General features: G+C 40.8%; 1 protein-coding gene across 5 annotated transcripts; it reads left to right on the forward strand.

Annotated features, from left to right (window-relative positions):
• The first annotated feature begins 2,323 nt into the window (after positions 1-2,323).
• SUV39H2 (suppressor of variegation 3-9 homolog 2) lies at positions 2,324-27,476 on the forward strand. Of its 5 annotated transcripts, XM_010365970.2 has the most exons (6): positions 2,324-2,482; positions 5,048-5,193; positions 20,015-20,686; positions 22,715-22,861; positions 24,303-24,432; positions 25,576-27,476. In XM_010365970.2, exons 1-6 carry the CDS (start codon positions 2,452-2,454, stop codon positions 25,680-25,682), a joined length of 1,233 nt encoding a protein of 410 aa, XP_010364272.1. In that variant the 5' UTR covers positions 2,324-2,451; the 3' UTR covers positions 25,683-27,476. The 5 variants fall into 5 exon arrangements, with proteins under 5 accessions (XP_010364272.1, XP_030795880.1, XP_030795883.1 ...); XM_030940020.1 differs by lacking the exon at positions 25,576-27,476 and having other exon boundaries at positions 24,303-24,743; XM_010365971.2 differs by lacking the exon at positions 5,048-5,193 and having other exon boundaries at positions 2,348-2,482.
• The last annotated feature ends 148 nt before the right edge of the window (positions 27,477-27,624 follow it).

Below are 27,624 nucleotides of genomic sequence, written 5' to 3' on the forward strand. Positions count from 1 at the left end.
CTGCTCCTCTCACTGGGAAGTCAGTTCCATGAGGACTGGGTCTTTTGTCTTTCTCATCCGCTGCTATATTCCCAGCACCTATCGGGTGCCTGGCACATAGGAGATGCACAGTAAAAGATTTCTGGGTGAGTGGGGCCGAGGAAAGGCCTGGAGAATAATGAGTAAAGGGGAGTGGCACACAAAGTGAGGTTAGAGACAGGATTCCAATCACTGGAGGTCCTGCAGGCCATCTGGAGGTTTGAGTTTTATTCTGAATGTGCTGGAAAGTACTTAAAGTGGGGTGAAAGGCGTGTTCCTCTTTATGTTTTAGGGTCAGTTTTTCAGCTGCCTAGAATTGAATGGGAGCAGTGGTGGAAGTGAAAACAGTTCAGCTGTTGTAGGACTTCAGTCGAGCAATGATGGCCTGGACTAAGGTCCAGAACTGTATTTTTCTGGATATGTTCAATTGGAGATGTTAGTGCAACACCTAAGGGCATATGTCCATTAGGCACTGTGGATATTCTAGCCTGGAATTCAGGGGAGAGGCCAGGGTTGGAGACAAAAAGTTAGGAATCTTGTGTCAAGATGCAACTTAAATCCATGGGAATCGGGGCAGTCACATAGGGAGAGGGCAGAAGAGAAATGCAGTCCCTGGGCTACAGTCCCTTCCCTGAGGAAACCAGGCTGGACTGAGGAAAAGGAGCCAAAAGGGATTCAAGAATGACCAGTGAGTAGCGAAGGCCGCTCCTTGGTGGGCTCTGAAAACATACAGGAAAGGCAATGAGTGCTTGGGGTCGGTTAGGACGGGAGGCTGTATCTTAAAGGGCCTGAAGGCATAATCCTAGATAGACTACGCCTTAAAGGGCCTGGATGCTCTTCAGGTGATAGGGTTGGATAGGGCCTTTTATTCCTCATATCAAGGTAGTGAGATGCTCATCGTAGAAAATGATTAAATATATAAAAACGAGAAGTTAAAATCACTTCGAAAAGGCTCTATTTCGTTATTTTCCTATACATTTTTTTCTTTCATAGTTAAAACTGTATTTAAGGCCGGGCGCGGTGGCTCAAGCCTGTAATCCCAGCACTTTGGGAGGCCGAGACGGGCGGATCACGAGGTTAGGAGATCGAGACCATCGTGGCTAACACGGTGAAACCCCATCTCTATTAAAAATACAAAAACTAGCCGGGCGCCTGTAGTCCCAGCTACTCGGGAGGCTGAGGCAGGAGAAGGGCGTAAACCCGGGAGGCGGAGCTTGCAGTGAGCTGAGATCCGGCCACTGCACTCCAGTCCCGGCGACAGAGCAAGACTCCGCCTCAAAAAAAAAAATATATATATATATATATATATATATATTTCAGGGGGATTTGTTTTTGCTTAAGACTAAAAGCTTCATGAACATCTTTTTAAGACGGCTAGACAGTATTTCATAATGGAATCAAACAACCAGTCCTTTAATGGTCTGCGTTTAAGTCCTTAGTAGACATCAAATGGCTTTCTGCCAGTTTTCGTTATTTGCTCTAAGATTTCTGCTTTAGGTTGTTTAAAACAGTCATATGGATGCGGCGTCAAGAATGGCTGGGGGGAGAGGGGTGGAGACCAGGTGGGAGGCCCCTGGAGTCGCCCTGCAGCCTCCTTACCAACATGTCCTCTTCCTCCCGGCCCCCACCCGTCAGCAGGCCGAGCTCAGGAGCTTGTCAACAACACGGGAGGGGGGCTCGGGTCTCCTTACAGACTTACCCAGTCCCAATTTACATTAAAGTTGAGCCCAGGAGGTCGAGACTGCAGTGAGCGGTAATCGCGCCACTGCACTTCAGCTTGGTGACAAAGTGAGACCCCATCTCTTCCAAGTCCGCACCTCCCCACCACGACGATTCGTAAGCCCCTTTTAAGTGTGAGAAGCACTGATGGAGACCGGCGGTTTCAGCTGTGCCGCACATTAGGCTCAGCTGGTAGCTGGGCAGCACAGGCCATACCCCACACCAACCAGTCGGAATCCCGGCGACCGCACCAAGCCAGCGGAACCTCTCCAGCCATGCCCATGCGCAGCCGCTTCCGAGGCCCGGTGCTCCAGGGAAGTGGGGTCGGGGGGAGCCTAACCATGGCCCGAGGGGCTGCGGTGGCTGCGGAACCGGACCCGAAAGGCAGCGTCCCTGGCCAATGTCCTCCCGAGTGACTGCGCCAAACGGGCTGGCGCAGGGAATGGGCGCCGGACATCGCAGAAGATGGCAGAGCACGCACGCTCGCTCCGCCCCGCTCCTCGCCTTTGAGGCCCGGCCTAGCCTTGGGGCGCAGGCGCGCTGACCGCCGCGGCGGGGGTTCGGCCGCCAGTGACGTCAGGACGCCGTGCGGGTTCCATTCCCCCCCCGGCAAGCCCCGGCCCCCAAGTCCCGCGCGGGCCGGCCAGGGGCGGGGCGTCGGGCCAGCTGAGCTATCCCGTCAGACCGCGCCAGTTTGAATGAAAGCTCCACAAGATGGCGGCGGTCGGGGCCGAGGCGCGAGGAGGTGAGGCTGGAGCGCGGCCCCCTCGCCCTCCCCGTTCCCAGGCAAGCTCCCAAGGCCCGGGCGGCGGGGCCGTCCCGCGGGCCAGCCAGACGGCGACGTGGCGGTTCCCCGGCCGCTGCGCCCCCGACTCCGGGACATAAGCTGCGGGTGCCTACCCTCCCCCAGGCCGCTGACCCGCCTCCCTGCCCGGCCGGCTCCCGCCGCGGAGGTGGGCACCGCGCGAGCCCGGGGCGCTTCGGCTGCGGAGCGTGGCCTCTCCGCCCGCTTGGCCCGGCCCCCTCGGCGTCTCCCGTGGTGGCTTCGGGGGTCTGGGCTGCTCCCCGGCGGTCCCCGGCTGGAGGTCCCGGGGGCCCGGCTGCGACTGGCTCCTTTGTGGTGGTTCGAGCGCGGCGTGCGGCATGCGCCCGGGCCTTTGAAGTGGGAGGCGGGAAGCGACGCCCGCCGGCGTGAACATGACCTTAATATCAGAGGGGGAGAGGAAATCGGGGCGCCTGTGTGCTAAGGGGATAGCCGAGGAACCCCCCCGCACCACAAGGCGGACACGCTAGGAGGTTGAGTGCCTCGTTGGAGAATCGCCCAGAAAGTGGGTATTTGAGGTTGCAGCCTCTGGCTTACGGTAACTCTTCCACCCACCGGGAGCTTGGTGTTATTTCTGTGGACGCTGGGGAATTGGGCACCGAGCGCGCGTGGGTGTGGGCGTCGGGGGGTGTTGGTATCGCGCACGCTTTGAGAGCCTACAACTTTTCCGTGCGTTCTGGAATGTAAAGGTGTTTTCAAGCTCGCCTCCTCTCCGCTTGGATTATGACCTCATTATCCCCGAGTTTTTCTTCCTTGGAGAATGTCAGGGGTTACTGTGAACTAAGCTAGCGGAAGGTGTTTGTGGTGGTCATGAACTATTTAATTTTGTCAGTGAAATATTTTTCTACATTACTGGAGACTGTTGAGAGATTATCGGTTTTTTTTTTTTTAACCACGTGTTTGCAGTTTTGCATGTTCACTTTTTTTAATTCTCAAAGAGCATTTCCTTTGCGGGTTGTGTTTTGAATCCTCAACTAGATAAAAATGTTTAGGAAAAGCACACAAACACACCTTGGGTAGATACTCAAGAGGAACCTCCTTTATACGTGATCCCCTTAATGAGGTCAACTTAACACAAAACGTTCTCTAGTTTTTTTAGATGGAAGGGACTTACGGGGTCATTTCTCTCCCATCACTGTCCTACCCCCAAACGACCAGTCCAAAGCAGTCGGCCTCTTCCCCCACGTTTTCTGGAGGAAAATACCTTTCTCTTTACTGCTTTAGGATGGAGTCGTTTGCAGCCAGTGAGATGGTGGAAATTATGCTTAAGGGTTTCTGACAAGTCTCTGTGTGAGGTGGGGAGGATGAGGAAAGGGTGCAGGAAAAGTTACTGCCGCTAACAAGTGTTCTCCCTTTCCTGAAATTACCTCAAAACACAAAAGGTGATCGCAACTACCTTGGAGAGCTACCAAGTAAAGCTTGAGTTTACTGATAGATTTTGTTTGGTAACACCAGTTTTCTCCATTTTTTTCCAGTGAATGTGACAGCCAGACAGATTGAGACCTCACTAAAGTCACATAGCTCGGTGGCTGAGCGATGGGTAGGGCAGAGGACTTTTGATCCTGTCTAGTGCTTACCATGACACTAGCCCTAACACCAAGTTTGTTCCATTTTCCTAAACGTGTTTGTTAATTTACACTTTAAATTCAGTGTGGTAACATGCTACTTACAGAAATTTGAGGGTCAAATTTTCTGGAACACAATTAGTTTCTGGCTTCTGGAGGGTTGATAAGTATGCCTAATTTTCTTTGAGTTTAGTACATGGCTTATGTAAATTGAACACCGTTTTAAAAGTTTGGCTTTAAAAACAGTACAGTCAATAAGTATTACAAAATATCGATATACTCTCCAGTTTTTTAATAACTCGAGTTTATTCACCTTGGTGATAATATATTGCAGTATGGGTAAAATAATAAGTGGAATTAAAGCTTCATGCAACATTTCAAAGAGGAAACTAACATATGAGTTTGTAACGTAGAAATATATTTTAATTAGATTTCAGTTCGTTTTGTCCAGTTAAAAATAATGAAAGTTATGTGTTAACGAATTATAATGTTGTTTTAAAGTATATTTTAGATATGTTTTTAAGAATAAGTGTCCTAGAGATTTACATTTTATTAAAATAGTGATTATAGTCTATGTAGAATACAGTGAAAGTAAGAAACACTACCTCTGTTGACCTGCATCTGCATATAGTCTTTAAAAAGCTTACAGACATGAAAACATCTTCAAGTGACTTAATAGAAATCAACTGATGTCAGTTAAACATAGTGGAGTAGAAATCCATGAGAAAATCCAAGAACACCAATTTAACGAAATAGTTCCTTAATGTTTAACTTTTTCTTGAAGACACATAATTGGTTTCTTGTCATAGGAATTTTTAGTCTAAAATTGCCAGTTGAAAGGTGGGGAATAGAGGTTTTTTCTCTTTTTTATTTTAATTGAATAGCTATTTCATTAGTAAAGAATTCTATTTTCTTATTGTAGCTTGGTGTGTGCCTTGCCTAGTTTCACTTGATACTCTTCAGGAATTATGTAGAAAAGAAAAGCTCACATGTAAATCGATTGGAATCACCAAAAGGAATCTAAACAATTATGAGGTGGAATACTTGTGTGACTACAAGGTAGTAAAGGTAAGGCAAATATCTAGCCCCTTACAAGAGACCTAATCAGACTTCAGTATTTCATATTTCTGTAACAAAAAAAGAACCTTAAAAGTAAGAAAAGCTCTTCTTAATGTTTAAAAAATTCTAAGCCATAATAAATTTATGTGTCCTATCATCTGTGTTGCCAAATAGCATTAAGAGGGTTTTGAAGCTTACAATGTTCTTGCGTTAGAATATTTTAGTGCTCGTATCACTCTACATCCAACTCTTGATTATCTCTGTGTGGGTTACCAGAGCAAATGTTTGATCTCCAATTGTCTTTCGTTTTGTTCCTGGATCATATTTCCCCACTATCACCTGAAATGAACCTACCGTTTCAAACCAATTTTAGTGTTATCGAATCTCAAGAACATCACCATTTGCATTTCCTGCCATCCTATCAAACTCCAGATTTAGTCAGGTTCTAGGTTATAACAGAATGGCCTGGATTGCAAAGTCATTTCCAGCTTTTGTTTAGTACCTTAGAACTTAAGCAAACTCATTTCACTTCTCTAAGCCTTCCTTTATTGCTCTTAAAAAATGGCAGAGTTGTTCTCTAAAGATATTTTGACCTAAGTTTATATTTTTGAGTAATTCATCTGTCTATAGCCTACCTCTCTTTCCAAGAACTGTTTTGGTCATTAATCTACCAATTCTATTGATAAGTGAATCGGGAATCCTGTTTAAGTCTTTGTTTTCCTCCTCCATCTTCTATATTGAATCAGTCACTAAATCCCATTATTTCAAGTTCCTTTAGTATCACTGCCTTCCCCGCGCAGTGGGATCTTATGATCGTGCATTTCACCGGCACTCTCAGCATCCTTCAGCCCCTGAAACAGCCCCAGTCATCTGCCATCTCAGTTTATAAGCTATGGACTGACCAATCCAGCTGAGAATATTATACAATCATGCATATCAGCCCCATTATAACATTTCTGTTCTCACACTGCTCAGTTCTACCTGACAAGCTTTTAATCTTGCTTGCTTTTCCCATTCTTGTCAGCAGGTTTTCCAGCTTGTATTACTTTTCTGGGTTTCTTACTCTACCCATTTCTCATTTTCTGCTGAAGACCTCCTACCTCAATGAAAAATAGGATCCTTCATGTGTAAACTCTCAACTTACCTTCACCACCAGCTGTTCACTTATTCTTACTTCCAGAGGTGTCACCATTTTTCTTTTTTCTTCCTATCTACCCCCTCTAGGACTTTTTTTTTTTTTTTTTTTTAAAGACCTGGAGTCTTGCTCTTGTTGCCCAAGCTGGAGTGCAGTGGCGTGATCTCGGCTGACTGCAACCTCCACCTCCTGGGTTCCAGCAATTCTCCTGTCTCAGCCTTCTGAGTAGCTGGGACCACAGGTACTTGCCACCTTGGCCGGCTAATTTTTGTACTTTTTAGTAGAGATGGGGTTTCACCATGTTGACCAGGCTGGTCTCAAACTCCTGACCTCATGATTTGCCCGCCTTGGCCTTCCAAAGTGCTGGTATTACAGGTGTGAGCCACTGCACCCTGCTGGATTTTATTTCCTTCTCTGGTGTCTTGTTTGTATCAAGCTCTCTTTTTTTACTGATATATCTTAGTCAGTAAACATATTCAGATCTTCCCTAACCTTCAAAGAATCTTCTTTGGCCTTGCCTCTCCACTCATGCAAGTGTTTTATGTCTTTTTCTACTACTGCATGTCCCATTGACTTTTTTAACAGCTTTGTTGAGATATAATTCACATGCTGTTATACAACTCACCTATTTAAAGTGTACAATTCAAATTTTTTAAACCGGGCACAGTGACTCATGCCTGTAATCCTAGCACTTTGGGAGGCCAAGGCGGGCAGATCACTCGAGGTCAGGAGTTCAAAACCAGCCTGGCCAACATAGTAAAACCCTGTCTCTACCAAAAATACAAAAATTAGCCAGGTATGGTGGCGGGCCCCTGTAATCCCAGCTACTCAGGAGGCTGAGGCAGGAGAATTGCTTGAACTCCAGAGGTGGAGGTTGCAGTGAGTTGAGATCATGCCACTGCACTCCAGCGTGGGCAACAGAGCGAGACTCAGTCTCAAAAAAAAAAAAAAAACCACAAATTTTCTAGTATACTTTAGGAGTCAGTTTTAGAACACTTTTCATTATCCCAAAAAGAAACACTAAACCCCTTAGCTACCACCCCTTACCCCAGATTTCCTCAATTACCCTCCTACCTCCAGCCCTAGGCAACTACTACATCTGTCTGTCCATTTGCGTATTTGGACATTTCATATAAAAGGAATCATACCATATGTGGTCCTTTGCGATTGGCCCCTTTCACTCAGCATGTTTTCAAGGTTCATCCATGTTGTAAAATATATCAGTACTTCATTCCGTCTTATTGCCAAATAATATTTCATTGTATGGATATAGCACATGTAATTTATTCATCACTTCGTGGACATCTGAGTTGTTTCCATTTTGGGACTATTATAAATAATGCTGTTATGAACATTCGTCTACAGGGTTCTGTGTGGACATAAGTTTTCATGGTTCTTGGGTATATACCAAGGAGTAGAATTGCTGGGTCATATGGTGACTCTGTGTTTAACTGTTTGAGGAACTGCCAGACTCTTTTCCAAAGCACTGCATTTTACGTTTCCACCAGCAGTGTATGAGAGTTTCAGTTCTTCACATCCTGGCGAATACATGATGTTATCTGACTTTTTGATGATAGTTGTCCTAGTGGGTTTGAAGTGGTATCTCATTGTGATTTTGATTTGTATTTCTCTAATGATACTGAGCATCTTCTCCTGTGCTTATTGGCCATTTGTATATCTTTGGAGAAATGTCTGTTCAGATCCTTTGTGCATTTTAAAAAGTGGATTGTCTGTTTATTCTTGTAATCATTCTTCATATAGTCTGGATACAAATCTCTTATTAGTATGTGATTTGCAAAAATTTTCTCCCATTCTATGAGGTGTCTGTCCACTTCCCATTAGCTTTTTAACCCACCTTATTCTGATTTTTGCCCCTCAGTAACCTTTTAGATGTCAGATTTGAAGACCTTGCATCTTATTCAACTTTTCCCCATTTAACACTGTTGGCTTACCTTTTCCTCTTTGAAACTCTCATCTTTGGAGAGATTGTCTAGGTTTAAAATTTGCCTCTTTTACAAGTTGTGTGATCTTCAGCAAGTTACTTAGCCTTTCTTTCATTTTCTTCATCTTTGAAACAAGGATCGTTATTGTACCATTCTCACAGGGTGTTACTAGCATTAAATGAGTTAATATAGATAGAATGTGTGGAACAAAGGCCGGCATAGTAATTATACTATATGAGCGTTTACTGTGATTATTGTTACCTCTATTCCTACTTCTTTTCCACCTGTTTTTCTTACTGTTCTTTAGGAACCTTCTTTACTATCTTTTATCCCTCCCTCTGAAACGTTGATAGTCTTCAAGGCTCTGTTCTTGGCCCTCTTCTCACCTTGTAGTTGCTCTGTAGGCAGCCTCTTTCCCAGTGGTTTCTACTTGTATGTGTTTGGCTCATCATTCAATCTTTCTGAGGCCTTGAACCCTTTCTGGGCTTCATTTCGAACTGGTATCCAAGTTCACATTCAAAACTGCACCTGTTTTCCTCCTTCATACCTGCGTTTTGCACTAGTGTTCCCTATCTTGGTTAACGGAAAGAATTCTCCCACTTACCTAACCTAATGATTGCATATATCTTTAATTCTTCATTTCTTTTTACCCTCTAAATCTAATGGGTTATCATATTATGTTATCTCTGTCTCCTTGTCCTTTCCTGTTCATTCCTACTGTACTTTCACAGAGAGAATTAGTAATAGTTACTTACGGGTCTGTGCTTACATTAAGGGAGCTACCAAGATTCTTGTACAGAATCCTGAGTTTTGTAGTTTAGTTTCAGATCATTTTTGCTATTTAGCTTCTCCTTAGTCTTTCTCATCAGTTCATCCCTTTTCTTGCTTCGGAATAAGTGACTTTACTTTGCTCGCTTATGTCCTCAGTACCCCACATACATCCCCCATTTCTTCTGCCTGGCATAGATATTGAATCTCTAAGCCAGCATTAGTTCAGCATACCTCTGCGTTTTTTCTTCTCTTTCTCTTTTTCTTTTACAAATTCAGAGTAGGTGAAGGATCTTACGACCTTGTCCTTTTCTTGTGTGGCCACCTCCACTTAGCTCATGAAAGACACTGTCTCAGTACCATATTCCACCAGGCCATAATAGTTGTTCCTTAAACCTAGCTCTGATTGCATTCAAGCCTTGCTTTAGACCTTTTCATGGTTCCCTGTTTACTAGTCTCATCTGAGACACGTTAGCATAGGACCAAGGTTTTTTGTCATCTGGCCACCCGCCACCTTTCCAGCCTCATCTCCTGTCATCTATCCTATTTTCTGAAATGGGAATATTTATAGATTATTTCATTTAGCTAAGATGTACTGAGCATCTGTTATGAGCTAGGTACTGTTCTAAGCATTGGAAACATAGCTCAAAAACAGACACAGCTTGCATTCTAATGCCTTGAACATATCATGCACTTTTGTGTCCCCTTTCCTCATCTAATTCCCTCTTCAGAATACTACCATTTCTCTTCCCTGCTTCGCAAAATCCTACATAGCCTGCACAGTTCAGTGCAAAGGTCACCGCCGACTGTAGAACCACCTGCCGTTCCTCACCTCCAGCAAAATTAGTTGATTTATGCTCAGGATTTACAAAGCACCATTCTTGCCATTATTCTAGAACTTGTAACACTTTATGGTCTTGTTTGTATCAGATCTTCCCTGCTAAATCATCCACCATTTGAGGGCCAGGACTGTCTCATTGTAGTCCCGGTACAGAATGGGTGTTTGGTCCATGGTCATTGAATTGAATTGTCTTTTGCTTCAGTCATGTTTCTAGGGCGTACATTCACTATTAGACTAGGCCTTCCTGGCTTCATGCTTAGATGATAGCAGTATTCTGTTGACTCGTGTCTCCTGTTTGTTTTTCTCGTAGACTTACTCAACAAATATTTGAGTTTCTTCTGTGTGCCAGGCACTGTGTTAGGCACTGGGAATCGAAAGATTAATAAGAAACCCCCTCACTATAAAGAACTCACAGCCTAGTGAGAAAGTTTGACAAATAGCCCGTTGCAGTGTAGATGTATAAAAAGTGCTGTGGCACACATCATTACAAGATCTGTGGGAGGTGCACCTTGGATAGGTCACAGAAAGCTTCCCAGAAGTGATGTCCAATTGGAGCCTGTCCAAAGGTGAGCATTGTACTTGACTGTGGCTTCTGTCTGGAGAATGAGGTGATAGTAGATGGACGTGGGAAAGAATGAGAGGTGGGTGAAGGATTTTTCAGCCATCCTAAGGCAATGGGGAGTTAGTTGGCAGGTTCTAAAGGCAGTGACACATCAGGTTTGTAATTGAGAGAATTTTCTCTCTGCGAAAAAGAAAGGGGATTGATAGGGAAGGAGATAACACGTGCACGGCTGCATGTTCTGAATGGCTTTCATAGTAACCAGGCCAGAAACAGTGGTGCTTGGACTAAAGTATTAATGATGTCAAGGAAAAGTAGGTGCGCGGTTCTTCTGTTCTTTTTAAAAAAATAAGGATGTAAAATGTATGTCTGTGGCTTGTGGTCACAGGGTTGGGTGGGGGTATGGCAGTGAGGGTGCCAGGTCTAGGGAAAATACAGGTTTCTGACTTGGGCAGTGGTGTAGGCAATGTTACTGTTCCCCAGGAATACAGGAGTAGGAACTAGATTGGGCTTGGGGACCCATTTCTGGTGGGTTTAAGTTCTACTTAAAATGTACTCAACTTTCTTGAGTACTTTCAAAATATACTTTCTTGAGGACATTTTAAGTGGAACTTAAACCAACTGGAAGTGGGGCTCAAATCAATAGTGAGATCTAACTAGAAACATAGATTCTAAAGTAATTGGCAAAAAGAGAGGGACGCCTTGGGAGTGGATACAGTTACCTATTCATGAACTCAGCCAGTATTTACTGGCCATCTACCATGTCCTGCACTAGGAATTGGGAATCTGAGGAATGAGTGATATGAGGGTATGGTCCCTGATACTTTGGAGTTTATTGTTCAGTGAGGGTAGAAATACCTTAAATACAGTTGGACAAAGTACTTACTGTAGTTGAGGTAAGTGTTGATGTGACAGAAGGATCTCAGTTATCCTGGAGAGACTGGCCAGGTATCCCTGAGGAACTGATGTTTCAACTTAGTACTAAAGGAAGAAAGGGATACGTGGGAGGGATTTAGAGGCAGAAGACAGCCTGACTTCAAGCAGTAGAAAGAGGGCCTTCAAGGAATAGAGGATGTGAGTGGAACAGAGCAAGTAGGAGGGAGCGCGATGAGGCTGGCCGTGTGGGCAGGCCCCAGAGAGTGCTGCTCCTCATAGGCCGAGGACAGGATTTTGGACTTCCTCTTAAGGGCGTAGAGAACCATTTAGTAGTTTTAAGCAGGGGAGTGGTGTGCTGAGATATATGTGTTGAAAACATGACTCTGGCTGTTGTGCCCTGAATGGGTTGAGGGTGGCAAGAGGCGATTGCAGTAGCCCAAGCAAAGCAAATATGAACAGAGAACAAGGACTGAGGATGAGCTGTGAGGAGTAGGTGGGGACACTTGTAGGAAGGACTGTCAGAGACTGAGACACACTGGCAAGAGAGGTAGTCAGAAAATGGGAAGAGTTGGCCGGGCGCAGTGGCTCACGCCTGAATTCCCAGCACTTTGGGAGGCTGAGGCAGGCGGATCATGAGGTCAGGAGATTGAGACCATCCTGGCCAACATGGTGAAACCCTATCTCTACTAAAAATATAAAAATTAGCTTGGTGTGGTGGTGCTTGCCTGTAATCCCAGCTGCTCGGGAAGCTGAGGCACGAGAATCACTTGAACCCAGGAGGTGGAGGTTGCAGTGAGCCGAGTTCGTGCCACTGCACTCCAACCTGGTGACAGAGCAAGACTCGGTCTCAAAAAAAAAAAAGAAAATGGGAAGAGTAAATCATGGGAACCAGGGGAAAAGATGTCAGCAGGAGAGTATTAAACAGTGGGTCAAAGAACTGGAAAGAATCCACTGGATTTAGTAATGGAGGGTCACTCATTCCCTTAGAGCACCTCTGAGAAGAGCCAAAGGAATGAATTAAAGAATGAACCAGACCAGATGCAGTGGCTCACGCCTGTAATCCCAGCACTTTGGGAGGCTGAGGCAGGTGGATCACCTGAGGTCTAGAGTTTGATTCAGCCTGACCAACATGGAGAAACCCTGTCTGTACTAAAATTACAAAATTAGCCGGGCGTGGTGGTGCATGTCTGTAATCTCAGCTACTCGCGAGGCTGAGGCAGGAGAATCGCTTTAATCTGGGAGGTGGAGGTTGCAGTGAGCTGAGATCGCGCCATTGCACTCCAGCCTCACTACAAGAGTGAAACTCCATCTCAAAAAAAAAAAAAAAAAATTAACTGGAGGTAAGAAAGTAGAGTTAAGTAGTATGGACAATTCTTCCATGAATTGTAGCTTTCAAGAAAACGAGAGGGCTACATGCGTATAAGGGTGTTTATAATTTTTTTCAAGTTTTTTGAAAAGACCATTGTGATAGTACTTTTTTTTTAATTTTGAGGAGATATTATGCATGTAGTTTTAAAAGTGAATGTTATAAAAGTTCAGATACTGACATCTACGCTGTGACCTAGTTTCAGTCTCTCACTCTTAGCAACTTAATATGTCTTTTAGAATTTCCCTACGTATACAAGCATTTATATCTCAGAGGAGGTTTAGTTTTATTTTGCTTTTTAAAAATGGAGACTGTTTAAATGCTAGTGAGAACCAGCAGAGATACTGAAGAGACCAGAAGAATTGACCAAGGAAGTGCGTCTCTCTTTTCATGTCTGCATCCACCTTCTCTCTAGCTCCATGGCCATGGAAGGCTGGAAGTTAAGGCAGTTAATGCCTAGTGGTTTCCATTTTCCCTTTGCATTAGGAACAAAGGTCATACATCACTGAAAATAACACAGGATGTAGGGATGGGAACGTTGAACAAAGTGGAGGAGGTCTGAAATAGCCAACTTGAGAAATGTAAAGAATTCTGTGGGGGAAGGCAAAAGGGTTGTTACTATTATAAATTCATGTCAAGGGTCAAGTTGAACTTAAAGGGTGTTAATTAGTCGTATTTAGTCTCAATGCAGGGCAATTTTTCTGCAGCATTATTGTTGCTACGTCACCCCTTCACACAGAATGATTTCTGACAAAACTACGAGTATGTAAGATAGTTCAGTGAAGAACAAGATCCTTTGTACACATTGATGGACATGCACATAGCTTAGTAAGCTAAGCAATAAATATTGCCTATAGCTTTGGTTTCTTAAAGTATACAGGTACTTTTGTGTTTCGAGAACCATCCCTATGCGGCATGGTACAAAATAATACAAGTCCACATCTGACAGTAGGTTGATATTCCTAAAACACTGACTGAACCTAGAGTGGTAAAGAACTAGAGTAACATAGAAATCGTTGGCCGGGCGCGGTGCCTCAAGCCTGTAATCCCAGCACTTTGGGAGGCCGAGACGGGCGGATCACGAGGTCAGGAGATTGAGACCATCCTGGCTAACACGGTGAAACCCCGTCTCTACTAAAAGATACAAAAAACTACCCGGGCGAGGTGGCGGGCGCCTGTAGTCCCAGCTACTTGGGAGGCTGAGGCAGGAGAATGGCATAAACCCGGGAGGCGGAGCTTGCAGTGAGCTGAGATCCGGCCACTGCACTCCAGCCTGGGCGACAGAGCCAGACTCCGTCTCAAAAAAAAAAAAAAAAAGAAAAGAAATCGTTATACTACAACCTGTATTTGAGAGATCAGGAAAACAGAGCTCTAAGAAAATACTTTAACAATGTCATGTGGCTCACTTTTTTCAATTCTGTGTCTCTAACCCGGCTATCACAATTCCTACTCTTACTGGCATGAAAATTCAGTGATTTTCCATGACTATGATAGTTCTCAGACTATGCTCCCGTGGAACCGTGTGTTTTCTTAATCAAATTCCAGTTTTTTATTTAGAGACAGGGTCTCACTCTGTTGCCCAAGCTGGAGTGGAGTAGTGGCTGTTCTTGGCTCACTGCAGCCTTGACATCCCAGGCTCAAGTGATCCTCCCATCTCGGCCTCCTGAGCAGCTAAAACCACAGGCAATGTGCCACCACAGGCATGTGCCACCACATGCTGCTAATTTATAGAGACAAGGTCTCACTATATTGTCCAGGCTGGTCTCCAACTCCCGGGCTCAAGCAATCCTCCTGCCTCAGCCTCCCAAAGTGAACCACTGTGCCCAGACAGATTCAGGTTATTTTAACACTGATACTGAATATGATGATGATTTCAAAATTGGTAGAAAAAATTAGCTAGTGGAAAGACACATTTTTTTGTTCTTTGTCTTCCCATATGTTTCTTTTAAAGTTTTGGTGTTTGCTGCCACTTGTTGGCTATAGACAGCAGGTGACAAATATTGAGAAACCATGAATGGCTACCTCCAAGTTTATCAGCTTGTATTTCCTTTAAGAATTCATACAGTTAGTGTTGTGATTTGTATATTGCATACCCTTTGGTACTCATTTTTTTGTTATACATTCAGAAACATTTAGTCACAGCCTAAAATACGGTGGGCAGTTGTGCTCATTTGGGGGCTATAAAGAATAAGATTCCATCCCTTCCCGCAAATACCTTAGAGTTTAAATTGGAAATTGGAACAAAAAGGAGTTGGTGATGATCAGTTCTTGGGTATGAGGGACAGGAACGCTGTTTTAAAAGATGAGACAAGCATTCATTGGGCCAATGGGAAAGGCCCTCCTAATTAGGGAGAAGTTTGTGACCAAAGAGCAGAGGCATCAAAAGGCCTGGCATGTTGTTCATTGTGGCTAGTGTGTGTTGTGTGAATGGGGCCGTCATGGAAGACGGAGCCAGAGAGGCATCAGGAAACAGTTCCAGAGTGACTTGCTTTCTGAAGAGGAACTTTGAACTTTATTCCCTAGGCAAGGTGGAAACCATGAACAGTTTTTAAGCAAAAACAACAATAGCTGCTTCTGTGGATTTTTTGTTTTTACAAAACATCTCTATAGTAAAGAAGGATAGAGTGTTTGAAGCTGTAAGTCTGGAATAGGGAAACCAGTTGGAAGATTAATGTAAGAATGCAGGCAAGAATTGAGGGTCTGGAGTGACTAACGCTATAGAAATAGAGATCCGACAGGAAGAAGTCCATCTCTAAAGAAACTTGGTGATGATTGGATTGAGGAGAAGAAGGCATTGAGATAACCTGGTTTCTGGCTTGTGTGAGTAGGTGGACAGGTAAGATTCGCCATGATGAGGAATACAGAAATAATCTGATGTGGAAGGACAGTGGTGAGTTCCGTGTGGTTAGGTTGCTTTAAGAAGCATCCGGTAGGCTATTGGTTATATTGGGCTGCAGATAAAACTTGGCGAGTCATCAGCATATAATTAATAGTTAAAACCATGGGGTGATAAGGTTGTCCAAAGAGATCGTTTATAGTAAGAATTCTCTAAACCTGGAATCTAAATATCCCGAAATTACCCAAAATATTTTATATGTGGTTTTTGTTAGAGAAAGGTCCATTGATTTCATCTGATTCTCCAAAGGGATAAACATGTTCATGTGAAAAGGGGTGCCAGACAGAGTCCTGAGTGTCTCCATTGTGCAAGTGATGGGCAGGGGAAGCAGTCTCAGCAAGGAAAATACAGAGGAGCAAGAAGGAAATCTGAGAAATGGTTAGGTGGTGGCTTTGCCTTAGAGAGGTCAAATAAGAGGGGGTTGAAGAGTCCATGGGTTTGGCAATTAATAGATTTGTAAAATTGTTCCTAACTAACAAGATGGAGTTAAGTGTACTTCATGAAGCTCCCCCAGAGGCACCATGGTTTCTGAGAACTATAAGAACCACTGGTCTACAGTAAAGTTCAAGTGTCTCAGCCAAGTAAGTGTTATGGTTGTCTAAAATTTGCTCTTGCCTTACCATTACAAGTTTTAGCTTGTTTCAACATTCCAAACCTTAAAGCTAGACAGATCCATCTCTTCACTATTTTTTGGATACTTCATGCAAATCTTAGCTTCCAGCTTTTGCCCATGTTTTTCATCTTCCCTGCCATGTTCCCTACTCAATCACTGCTCTCACTCCTTCAGAGTGTAGTGTGTACTGCTTTCTGTCTTCCCTTTTCTTACTGTCTGAGCTGTATTGATTTCCCTCTATATTCTGGTGATAATGTCTTACGTTGCTACTTATTTCATGTTATTGCTGCCTTTTCCCTGTGAGATGTTACTCCTAAAGGCTAGTAATATATTTCCCCATACCCCCTAGTGACAAAACTTTCATATACTTATTATAGATACTAAAATATTGGAATGGCTGACACCAAAGATAGTTGGGGGAAATGTCTTTTATTTTTTTGGGAGACGGGATCTCGCACTGTCACTCGGGCTGGGCTGGAGTGCAGTGGTGTGATCTTGGCTCACTGCAACCTCCGCCTCCCAGGTTCAAGCAATTCTCCTGCCTCAGCCTCCCAAGTAGCTGGGATTACAGGCGCCTGCCCGCCACCATGCCCAGCTAATTTTTTGTATTTTTAGTAGAAGTAGGGTTTCTCCATGTTGGCCAGGCTGTTCTCGAACTCCTGACCTCATGATTCACCTGCCTTGGCTGGGTAATGTGATTAAGAAAAAATTCATATGATGTATTCCAAATTACATAGGAGTGATTTATGGATCATTTTTGCCACTGGGATTCCATTTCTATAGGTAATCAAGAGTTGATTACATGTCAGAATAAGATACTGATATAATAAGCTTATGAACTTTTTGGCCTTTATTTGGCATTTTAGCTTATTGAATTTGTTTCTGAAAGTGGTTTTCTGTGTAAAATTATTTTTCAAAGTGGAAATATCTTAATAAAATATGCTTATAAAATATGTCTACCAAGTTGACACAGAATCTTACTAATATTTCTATACTAGTCTGCTAAAGTATTCATGTTTTATAAGCATGTTTCCTGTTCATAAATTCAAGTAGGTACCAATGTGATTAGCATGCAAAACTTGTTCATTTAAAATGCAAGTGATTCATGTAAGATTAAATACAATTAATTTGGAAATAATTATTATTTTGGAAATAACGTCAGTGGCCAATGTTTAAAGTTCCTGGATGATTTAACCATTGACTTAAAGCCACCATTTCTGTTTCTTTCATTGTTTGCTGGGAACATTTGGTATAACCCGGGCTATGGTAGGAAAAACTGTAGCCAAAAAAAGAAAAAGAGGACTAGGGTTGCATTGCTTTATTCTAGCATCTGAAAAATTTAAAATGTTTAGAATTAAGGGGAGTAGAAAAGTTAGATGCTGCCAGTTGGATCTCGTATCTACTACAGTGTGAACAGATACCCACCAACAGCAGTCCTGAATTGTAGCGGTCACCTGAAAGGAGGAAGAAATCCTTAGGCATTACTGGGGCTTAGTTTGACAAATACTAAAATGTACATTGAAGCTTTTTTTTTTCCTGGAACCATAATATGTATTTCCACAGAATGCAGTTTTTGTGCATATCTGCACACTATTTAATCACATTTTTTAAGAGAAAAAAACTTTTGACCAATTTTCAAAAGAAAGCAAAGTTCTTTTAATTCACAAGGATTACTGCTTGTTGAATAGAATATAATGAAACAAAACATTAAGATGCAGATAGTGGGGATAAAATAAGCACACTCCTGGGTGGGCACCTGGTTCCTGCACAGCTGCCTCATGGTGTCCCTAGCCCAATTTGTGCCTCAGCAACATGGCAGATATCACATGGCTTAGACCTTTTGATTAATGCATTATAACTGTTAAAACAACTGTCATGGACATCTGTACTTTATATAAAAACTTTCTTAAAATTCTCAGGGAAAAGCAGTTATCTCAACAAGATTTTTCACTATCTATGGCTTAAAATGATAATGTAACTGTCCAATGCAGTTTAATCCCCTTTTTATTTCAGAAGACATTTTATGATCTAATGTTACCCCTTGGGCATGTGGCTATATATTATTCCAGAAGAAAAAAAAAATTACTGAGACCACTTCAAAATTTATTAGACACACTTAAGTGTGTTTTTTATCTTTTATTTTTTACTTTTTTTTTTTTTTTTTTTTTTTTTAACATGGAGTCTCGCTCTTCTGCCCAGGCTGGAGTGCAGTGGCTCACTCACAGTCTTGGCTCACTGCAACCTCCTCCTCCTGGGTTCAAGCGATTCTCCTGCCTCAGCCTCCCAAGTAGCTGGGATTACAGGTGCCTGCCACCACACCCGGCTAATTTTTTGTATTTTTAGTAGAGAGGGTTTTGCCATGTTGGCCAGGCTGGTCTCGAACTCCTGGCCTCAAGTGATTCACCCGCCTCGGCCTCCCAAAGTGCTGGGATTACAGGCATGAGCCACTGCGTCAAGCCTTAACTGCCTTTTTAAAAAGAAACTTAAACATGGCATTTCCTTACTTTAAGGGATGAAAACATAGTCACTGGAGTGAAAAGACAAGATACCGTGGTGCCTTGTTGCCAGGGCATCGTGGCCAACAACAGTCTGAGGGATAAATTAGAATAGTTGCTATTAGGTGGCTTAAGTGCCTGCTACCTAATCCAGTCATGGGTGAGTCTAAATCAGCATTCTCTAGAAGAGAGCTGTCCAATAGAAATGTAATGCAAGCTGCAGACGCCATTCAGCAACTACTAACCACATTGAACGAAGTGAAAAGAAACAGCTAAAATTGCTTTCAAGAATATATTTGATCCAATATATCCAAAATATTTCAACCTGTAATCAAGATTTTTTTTAAGTTGAGATACTTAACGTTCTTTTTTTTTTTTTTTTTTTTTGTATAATACTAAGTGTTTAAAATTCAGTGTGGTTTTTTTTTTGCTTTGTGTTTTGTTTGTTTGTTTGAGACTGAGTCTCACACTCTGTCACCCAGGCTGGAGTGCAGTGGTGCAATCTCGGCTCACTACAACCTCTGCCTCGCAGGTTCAAGCGATTCTCGTGCCTCAGCCTTCCTAGTACTGGGATAACAGGCGCGCACCACCACACTCAGCTAATTTTTGTGTTTTTAGTAAAGATGGGGTTTTCCCATGTTGCCCAGGCTGGTCTCGAACTCCTGGGCTCAAGCAATCATCCACCTTGGGCTCCCAAAGTGCTAGGATTATAGGCATGAGCCACTGTGCCCAGCCTTAGTGTGTATTATATTTTAAGCATATCTCAATTAGTATTGGCCACATTTCAAGTTTTCAGTAGCTACATGTGGCTAGTTATAACTGTATTGGACAGTTCATCTCTAAAACATCTAGAGAACGTGTGCCCATGATGTTGAGAAACGAGTTCCCTCGTGTCTGGTGTATGATATTAAGTTATGGACATTAAGAATGCCTGAATCTATTGCTGGCCAAGTAAGCCACTAACCTAGGTCATAAAGAGTTAGCTTTGGGACCATCTATTTCCATGATCAAAATAAATACATCTGGGTTTAACCTAAATCACCATTTAGTAACATAGTCATAAGTTTCAGTACCTTCATCTTTTTCCAGGTAAAACTCTATAGCCTCTTATCAAACATGTTATGCCACATCTAAATTCCATATTTTATGTAATATAAGGAAAAATATTTTTATTTGTATGATTTATACTTCATGTGTTAGGAACCTGTGACTACATGTTCTGAACTGTTAGTAATAAAAATGGTAATGGATACCTTACTCTTTAAGATTTTTAATTATTTTCGGTAAAACTGGGAAATAGCCATCTGATTTGCATTTTATTTTCTTTTGTATTTTAAGGATATGGAATATTATCTTGTAAAATGGAAAGGATGGCCAGATTCTACAAATACTTGGGAACCTTTGCAAAATCTGAAGTGCCCGTTACTGCTTCAGCAATTCTCTAATGACAAGCATAATTATTTATCTCAGGTAAAGAAAGGCAAAGCAATAACTCCGAAAAACAATAACAAAACTTTGAAACCTGCCATCGCTGAGTACATTGTGAAGAAGGCTAAACAAAGGATAGCTCTGCAGAGATGGCAAGATGAACTCAACAGAAGGAAGAATCATAAAGGAATGATATTTGTTGAAAATACTGTTGATTTAGAGGGCCCACCTTCAGACTTCTATTACATTAACGAATACAAACCAGCTCCTGGAATCAGCTTAGTCAATGAAGCTACCTTTGGTTGTTCGTGCACAGATTGCTTCTTTCAAAAATGTTGTCCTGCTGAAGCTGGAGTTCTTTTGGCTTATAATAAAAACCAACAAATTAAAATCCCACCTGGTACTCCCATCTATGAATGCAACTCAAGGTGTCAATGTGGACCTGATTGTCCCAATAGGATTGTACAAAAAGGCACACAGTATTCGCTTTGCATTTTTCGAACTAGCAATGGACGTGGCTGGGGTGTAAAAACCCTTGTGAAGATTAAAAGAATGAGTTTTGTCATGGAATATGTTGGAGAGGTATGTATAATTTGCCACGTAGTAAATGATGGGCATGTAAGGTTTATACTTTTGGAAAATTACCTTTTTATCTCTGTAACAGATACTTGGTACATTTTGAAATTTTCATTTGCAGATATGTAGAAATTTATTTTCTGATTTAGGAGAAGAGTTCACTGGCATGTTTAGAAATAAAAAACTTTTATGTGAACAAAACAATATGTTAAATCGGTATAGTCATCTTTCAACAAATACACATTCCTAGTAGTCAAACCTAGCGTTTGTAAAATTTAAAATATGACAAGTGTTTTTATCCAAAAGTCCTAAGAAGAAACTCAGATGTAACACATGCTGCTTTGAAACTTGAAAGTTTTAATTTACTTCATCTATTTGACCAAATATGGTTAAATGTAGTTGGCAGAACTCTATTTTGGATCAACATGAAAGATACTATATTTGTAAGTATTGTAAAATATACACAAGCATTTGTTGCATGCGTAAGAAAATTAGGCTCTGTGCATCTGTAACTTACTTTTGAACTGTGAAGACCATTCTCAAAACTACCATACAAATACTAGCAAATGTATTTTTATACAAATCATATATCTATGTGTATATATATATGAATGTAAAAAGTATTTGCCATGTGTCACATACTATTCTAAGCACTTGATGTATTAATTCACTAATCCTCTCCAAAACACGGTGAGGTAGTACTATTTCTTTTTTGTTTTTTCTTTTTTTTTTTTTTTGAGAGGTAGTACTGTTATGTCCATTATTATAGAGAAATTGAGCACCTTGCCCGAGGTCACACAGGTCACATAGTAATAAGAACCAAGATTCAGAGCTCCAAAATCAGTCATCTTCACCATGGCACCACACTGCTTCAAACTGAAGGGTAGGTTGAGCTGTGACTAGAACGACACGAGCATGGCTACATATCTGGAGTTATCAACTCTGGATTTTTTAGTTGGAATTGGGTCACCTGTAATTATCTGTATTCATCTAGAATTCTGAAACTAAATTAGGTGTCTGTTTTGATTCTTATACTTTTAGACAGTGGTAGGTTATTATAAATTATTCAGTATACAAGATCTTACATAATCAAATTACTCTTTTGGTTAACCAAAATTTTTTAAGTTGCATTCTTAATGAGTGCAGCAGCCAAATTTGGTTAGTAACATAAAGCACTTTAGACACTTTCAGTTTCTTAAGCTGAGCATGTCATAAAACTGTGTTCTTAAGAGCTGAACTGTGGATGACAATCTTAGACTTACAGAATTGCATGAAAATAACGTATTCTACAAAAACGAAACCTTCCATTCCAAAGTTAACATAGCTTCTCCCCTGTATTTTTAACATTTTCCATTTGTAACTGCATATAGATAAGTTACAGGAAAAATGTGTCTGGATCATAATTTAGAGCATATACTTGCAGATTTACTCTTGAACATTCAATTTTGTCCTGTAGAGAGCTATGGTTGTATAGCTTTTTGAACATCCTGATTATAATGAAAGTAATGCAGTGTTTCAACTTACTGCTCGAATCCTGTTTAAAAAGTCATTAATCCCAGCACTTTGGGAGGTCAAGGCTGGAGGCTCACTTGAGCCCAGGAGTTCCAGACCAGTGTAGGCAACACAGTGAGACCCCACATCTCTACAAAAACTAAATCATTAGTTGGGCATGGTGGTATGTACCTGTGATCCAGCTATTCAAGAGGCTGAGGCAGGAAGATCACTTGATCCCAGGAGTTCAAGGATGCAGGGAGTCATGATGGCACCACTGCATTGTAGCCTGAGTGACAAAGTGAGACCTTGTTTAAAAAAAAAAAAAAAAAAAAAAAAGTCATCAATCTTTTGCATTATCATTTTTCTTCCCCTCATTTTTCCACCTCTTTCCATCTGACTCTTAGTGTGAATGTTTGCTTTGATGACACTCGAATTTCTTGCTTTTTAAATATTTGTAGGTATTTGCATATTAGTAAACATGTAGATGAATGCTTCTTTGGTTCAGTAGCTACGTAATATACTATAGTTTTTTCTGTTTAGGTAATCACAAGTGAAGAAGCTGAAAGACGGGGACAGTTCTATGACAACAAGGGAATCACGTATCTCTTTGATCTGGACTATGAATCTGATGAATTCACAGTGGATGCGGCTCGATACGGCAATGTGTCTCATTTTGTGAATCACAGCGTAAGAAGACATACGTAAACTTTAGACGCAACTAACAATTCAATCTAGTACTAGTTTCCATAGCTAAAAAATAATTCTCTTTAAACTACATATGCTTTTAACATTTCCAAAATACGTATTTTATAATGAGGGCAACTTCTGTTAAGTTATGGTATTATTGTTGTATTAGGAAAATTAAACATTGAGGTGCCTACCGAGTATTAATAGCATGTATTTTGCAAGAGTCTTTACATATGTTACTTCATTTAAACTTTCTAGTAACTTTGTGTAGGGTAGGTATTATTTTCATATTACAATGAGCAGAGCAATTAAGAGGTAAAGTGTCCAAGAATTACACAGAACTGTGTCTTAATGGAAGTTAACACGACTAAATTTTAGGATGTACAAACTAAGGTAAATGTATTTTCTTAAAATGTAAACATGTTAACTTTTTATAAAATTTAAAGATTTGTAGAGTATTTATGTAGGGCTATTTTTCTAAATTATAAATTAGTATTTTTCTTACCTTTTAATATCTGAAAACACTTAGAATACAGCTGGAACTTAACTGCAGAATTCTGGACTCTATAAAAACTATTTCCAAAAATTAGGGAAGTTAATAATTTTGGATTACCTACTAAGTACTAAGTGGATAACATTAGGCTTGTTAGGTTGACATTATCTTCATTTTGTAGATAATAAGGATAGTGTGTCTCACAAAGTTATGTAGCTGAACATATAAAGGAAGTAGACAATGTTAAACTTTTGATGGATTTCATAGTAAGAAATTAGTGTATGATTAGCAGAGATCTTCTGGTCCCTTGTTTGTTGATTAACATTGAAGAATTTTTTTCTTAATGATAAATTCGAGATAGTCTCAAAATAGAGATGTTCTATCCAAAGACCATTACACAGTTTTGATTTCTTAGTATGACTCACTACATCTTTTTTCTTGCATATTCCGTAAGTTACTGTCATATTCTCAAACCATTGAAGAGTTTGGATCAAAAGTTTAAGCAGTGAAACTCCATACGGTGTAACATTTGATTTCTGTAGTGCAGATTTGATTTTTTAAACACAGTTATTCTAGTTCTTTAAAGTATATGCCTTACTGAAATAGTTACAGGTGAAATAATAATGTAATCTGGGATTTGCATTGAAATTCTCCAGGAAAAAAAGACACTTGGGACTAGATGACTAAGATTGGCAAGCATGTTACTAATTGTTGAAGCTGCATAGTGGATACATAGGGATTTCTTATTTTCTCTATTTTATACTTGTCTGAAATTTTTATAAGGGAAAACAATCTTTTTAAATGTGCATGCCTCAAAGACCTCTAAGCAATAAGCAACTTAATTTCCAGTGGAACTTAAATCTCTTGGAAAGTAAACATTTTATATGGCGTGTAGAAGGGCTTGTTCACACCGTTTTTACTTAAATGGGTTCTAATATTCCTTTTTAGTGTGACCCAAATCTTCAGGTGTTCAATGTTTTCATTGATAACCTCGACACTCGTCTTCCCCGAATAGCATTGTTTTCCACGAGAACGATAAATGCTGGAGAAGAGCTGACTTTTGATTATCAAATGAAAGGTATGCTTTTCAAGTACAGTTTAATTGGTGTCAGTTTCAATATGAAGAATCAAATCCGACTAGGAAGAGACCTTAGATATCTGAACCAAACTAATACTAAAGATGAAAGGTTGAAGCACTAAGTTTGTCATCCTAAGGTCCAAAGCTAATCCGACAGCTAATACTACAACCCAGGTCTGCCTGACCTTCAGCTGAGGAATGGTTCTACGTCGTGTTTTCTCAGAACTTCCATTTTGGAAACTGATTTATTTATTGTAGAATCTTTCCTTAATACTGTACTACTTGTATTTTTTTTTTTTTTTTTTTTTTTAAATTGTGGGCTAAGCATGGTGGCTCCTGCCTATAATCCCACCGCATTAGGCTTGAGCCCAGGAATTCAAGACCAGCCTGGGTAACATGGCGAAACCCTGTCTCTACAAAATATGAAAAAACTAGCCGGGTGTGGTGGCATGTGCCTGTAGTCCCAGCTACTCGGGAGGCTGAGGTGGGAGGATGGCTTAAGACAGGGAGGTTGAAGCTACAGTTGAGACATGAATAGCACCACTGTACTCCAGCCTGGACGACAGACTCTGTCTGGAAAAAATATATATATATAAGCCTACAGTTTGAATTTTTACTAAGAGATGTATATTCAAAAGATTCAAAATATGATTTAAATCACATACAGATTTATTCTACTCCTACTTGAACCTGGCTTTTAAAAAGAACATTTAATTCTATTTGCTTTATTGTGACAATATAAATGTTTTCTTTCCTTTACATATTGTCATTGCTTAACCTCTTACATACTGTGTTTTTACATACTGTGTGAAATGAGTGTGTATTAGATATTCCCAGTAAGTTTCATCATTTCAGAAATCCTTTCTCACAAACATGGGCTAATAACATAAACTTTACCTATTATTAACTCGCACCATCCTTTCAAGACAATTCATTATGATTTGAATCTGAATATTAACATTTATTTGTAAATATTTCAAAGGGAACTAACTACATTTCCTTGGGAGTTAACTTACTCTAAGGGTCTTGACCATGTAAGTACCCTCTAACACTGATAATAAAGCTAATATAATAGAAAATTTGAAATTTATTCTAAATTGTCTTAACTCTCTTTCTCCTGTATTTCTTTTTCTGTGTCTTCAGGTTCTGGAGATATATCTTCAGATTCTATTGACCACAGCCCAGCCAAAAAGAGGGTCAGAACAGTATGTAAATGTGGAGCTGTGACTTGCAGAGGTTACCTCAACTGAACTTTTTCAGGAAATAGAGCTGATGATTATAATTTTTTCCCCAATGTTAACATTTTTAAAAATACATATTTGGGACTCCTATTATCAAGATTGTACCTATGTTAATTTACAATTCATGTTTCAAGACATTTGCCAAATGCCTCTGAAGAGAGGGTCACTGGGTCTCATAGATTGATTTGAAGTCTACATATCTATAGTGCTTAGAGACCAAACTAATGGAAGGCAGACTATTTACAGCTTAGTATATGTGTACTTAAGTCTATGTGAACAGAGAAATGCCTCCCGTAGTGTTTGAAAGTGTTAAGCTGATAATGTAATTAACAATTGCTGAGTGATCAAACATTCAGCTTGCCATACACCTCAAATTCGGAGAAACAGTTAATTTGGGCAAATCTACCAGTTCTGTTTTTGCCACTCTGTTGTCATTCCTGTTTAATATTCACTGTACTTGTATTTGAGACAAATAGGTGATACTGAATTTTATACTGTTTTCTACTTTTTCATTAAAACATTGGCATCTCAATGATATAGAAATTTAAGGTATAAAATTAAATGTAAAAATTAATTTCAGCTTCATTTCATATTTTGAAGCAATCTAGACTGTTGTGATGAGTGTATGTCTGAACCTGTAATTCTTAAAAGACATCTTAATCTTCTAGAAGAAAAATCTCTGAAGAGCTCTCTCTAGAAGTCCAGAATGGCTGGCCATTATGCTTCTTTGAAAGGACAGGATAATGGGACCAGGACGGTTTTTTGGAGTACCAAGCAAGGGGAATGGAGCACTTTAAGGGCGCCTCTAAGTAACATGAATTGGAAATTTGTGTCGAGTACCTCTGGTCTAAACAGTCTAAACAGTAAAACAAGCTGCCTGGAGAGCACCTGTACCTAATGATACTGTAATGTACATTAACATTACAGCCTCTCAATTTCAGGCAGGTGTAACAGTTCCTTTCCACCAGATTTAATTATTTTTATATTTCCAGCAGGTTCTTCTTAAAAAGTAATCTATATTTTTGAACTGATATTTGTTTTATACATGAATTTTTTTTAGATGTGATAAAGCTAAACTTGGCCAAAGTGTGTGCCTGAATTATTAGACCTTTTTATTAGTCAACCTACGAAGACTAAAATAGAATATATTAGTTTGTAAGGGGGTGGGAGGGTTCCAGCATAGTATCAAATCTCAATCAGGAAAAACTATGTTTTCATGTCTGATTCTGAGGTTTCTCATCGTGTTGTTGAAAATGATAAATGCAGCAAATCTAGCTTTCAGTATTCCTAATTTTACCTAAGCTCATTGCTCCAGGCTTTAATTACCTAAAATAAGCTTGGGTAAAATTGAACCAACTTCAAGAATGCAGCACTTCTTAATCTTTAGCTCTTTCTTGGGAGAAGCTAGACTTTATTCATTATATTGCTATGACAAGTTCACTCTTTCATAATATATAGGATAAATTGTTTACATGTTTGGACCCTCAGAATCTGTTAACCAAAATTGCAGAATGGGGGGCCAAGCATGCGTGGTGGCTCACACCTGTGATCCCAGCACTTTGGGAAGCTGAAGTAGGAGGATCACCTGAGGTCAGGAGTTCAAGACCAACCTGGCCATCGTGGTGAAACCCTGTCTCTACTGAAAATACAAAAATTAGCCGGGCGTGGTGGCACACGCCTGTAGTCCCAACTACTCAGGAGGCTGAGGCAGGAGAATCACTTGAACCCAGGAGGCAGAGGTTGCAGTAAGCCAAGATCACACCACTGCACTCCAGCCTGGGTGACACAGTGAGACTCCGTCTCAAAAAAAAAAAAAAAAAAATTTTTTTTTCTGGTTTTTTTTTTTTTTTTTTTTTTTTTGCAGAATGTGTCAAGACAAAATACTTTCTTAATGGCATTTGTGTTTTATGAAAAATCCGTCACATAGTGTCAGTGTTAAGAAAGGGTCGCA

This window comes from Rhinopithecus roxellana, chromosome 11 (genome assembly GCF_007565055.1).
Source record: "Rhinopithecus roxellana isolate Shanxi Qingling chromosome 11, ASM756505v1, whole genome shotgun sequence".
NCBI lineage: Eukaryota > Metazoa > Chordata > Mammalia > Primates > Cercopithecidae > Rhinopithecus > Rhinopithecus roxellana.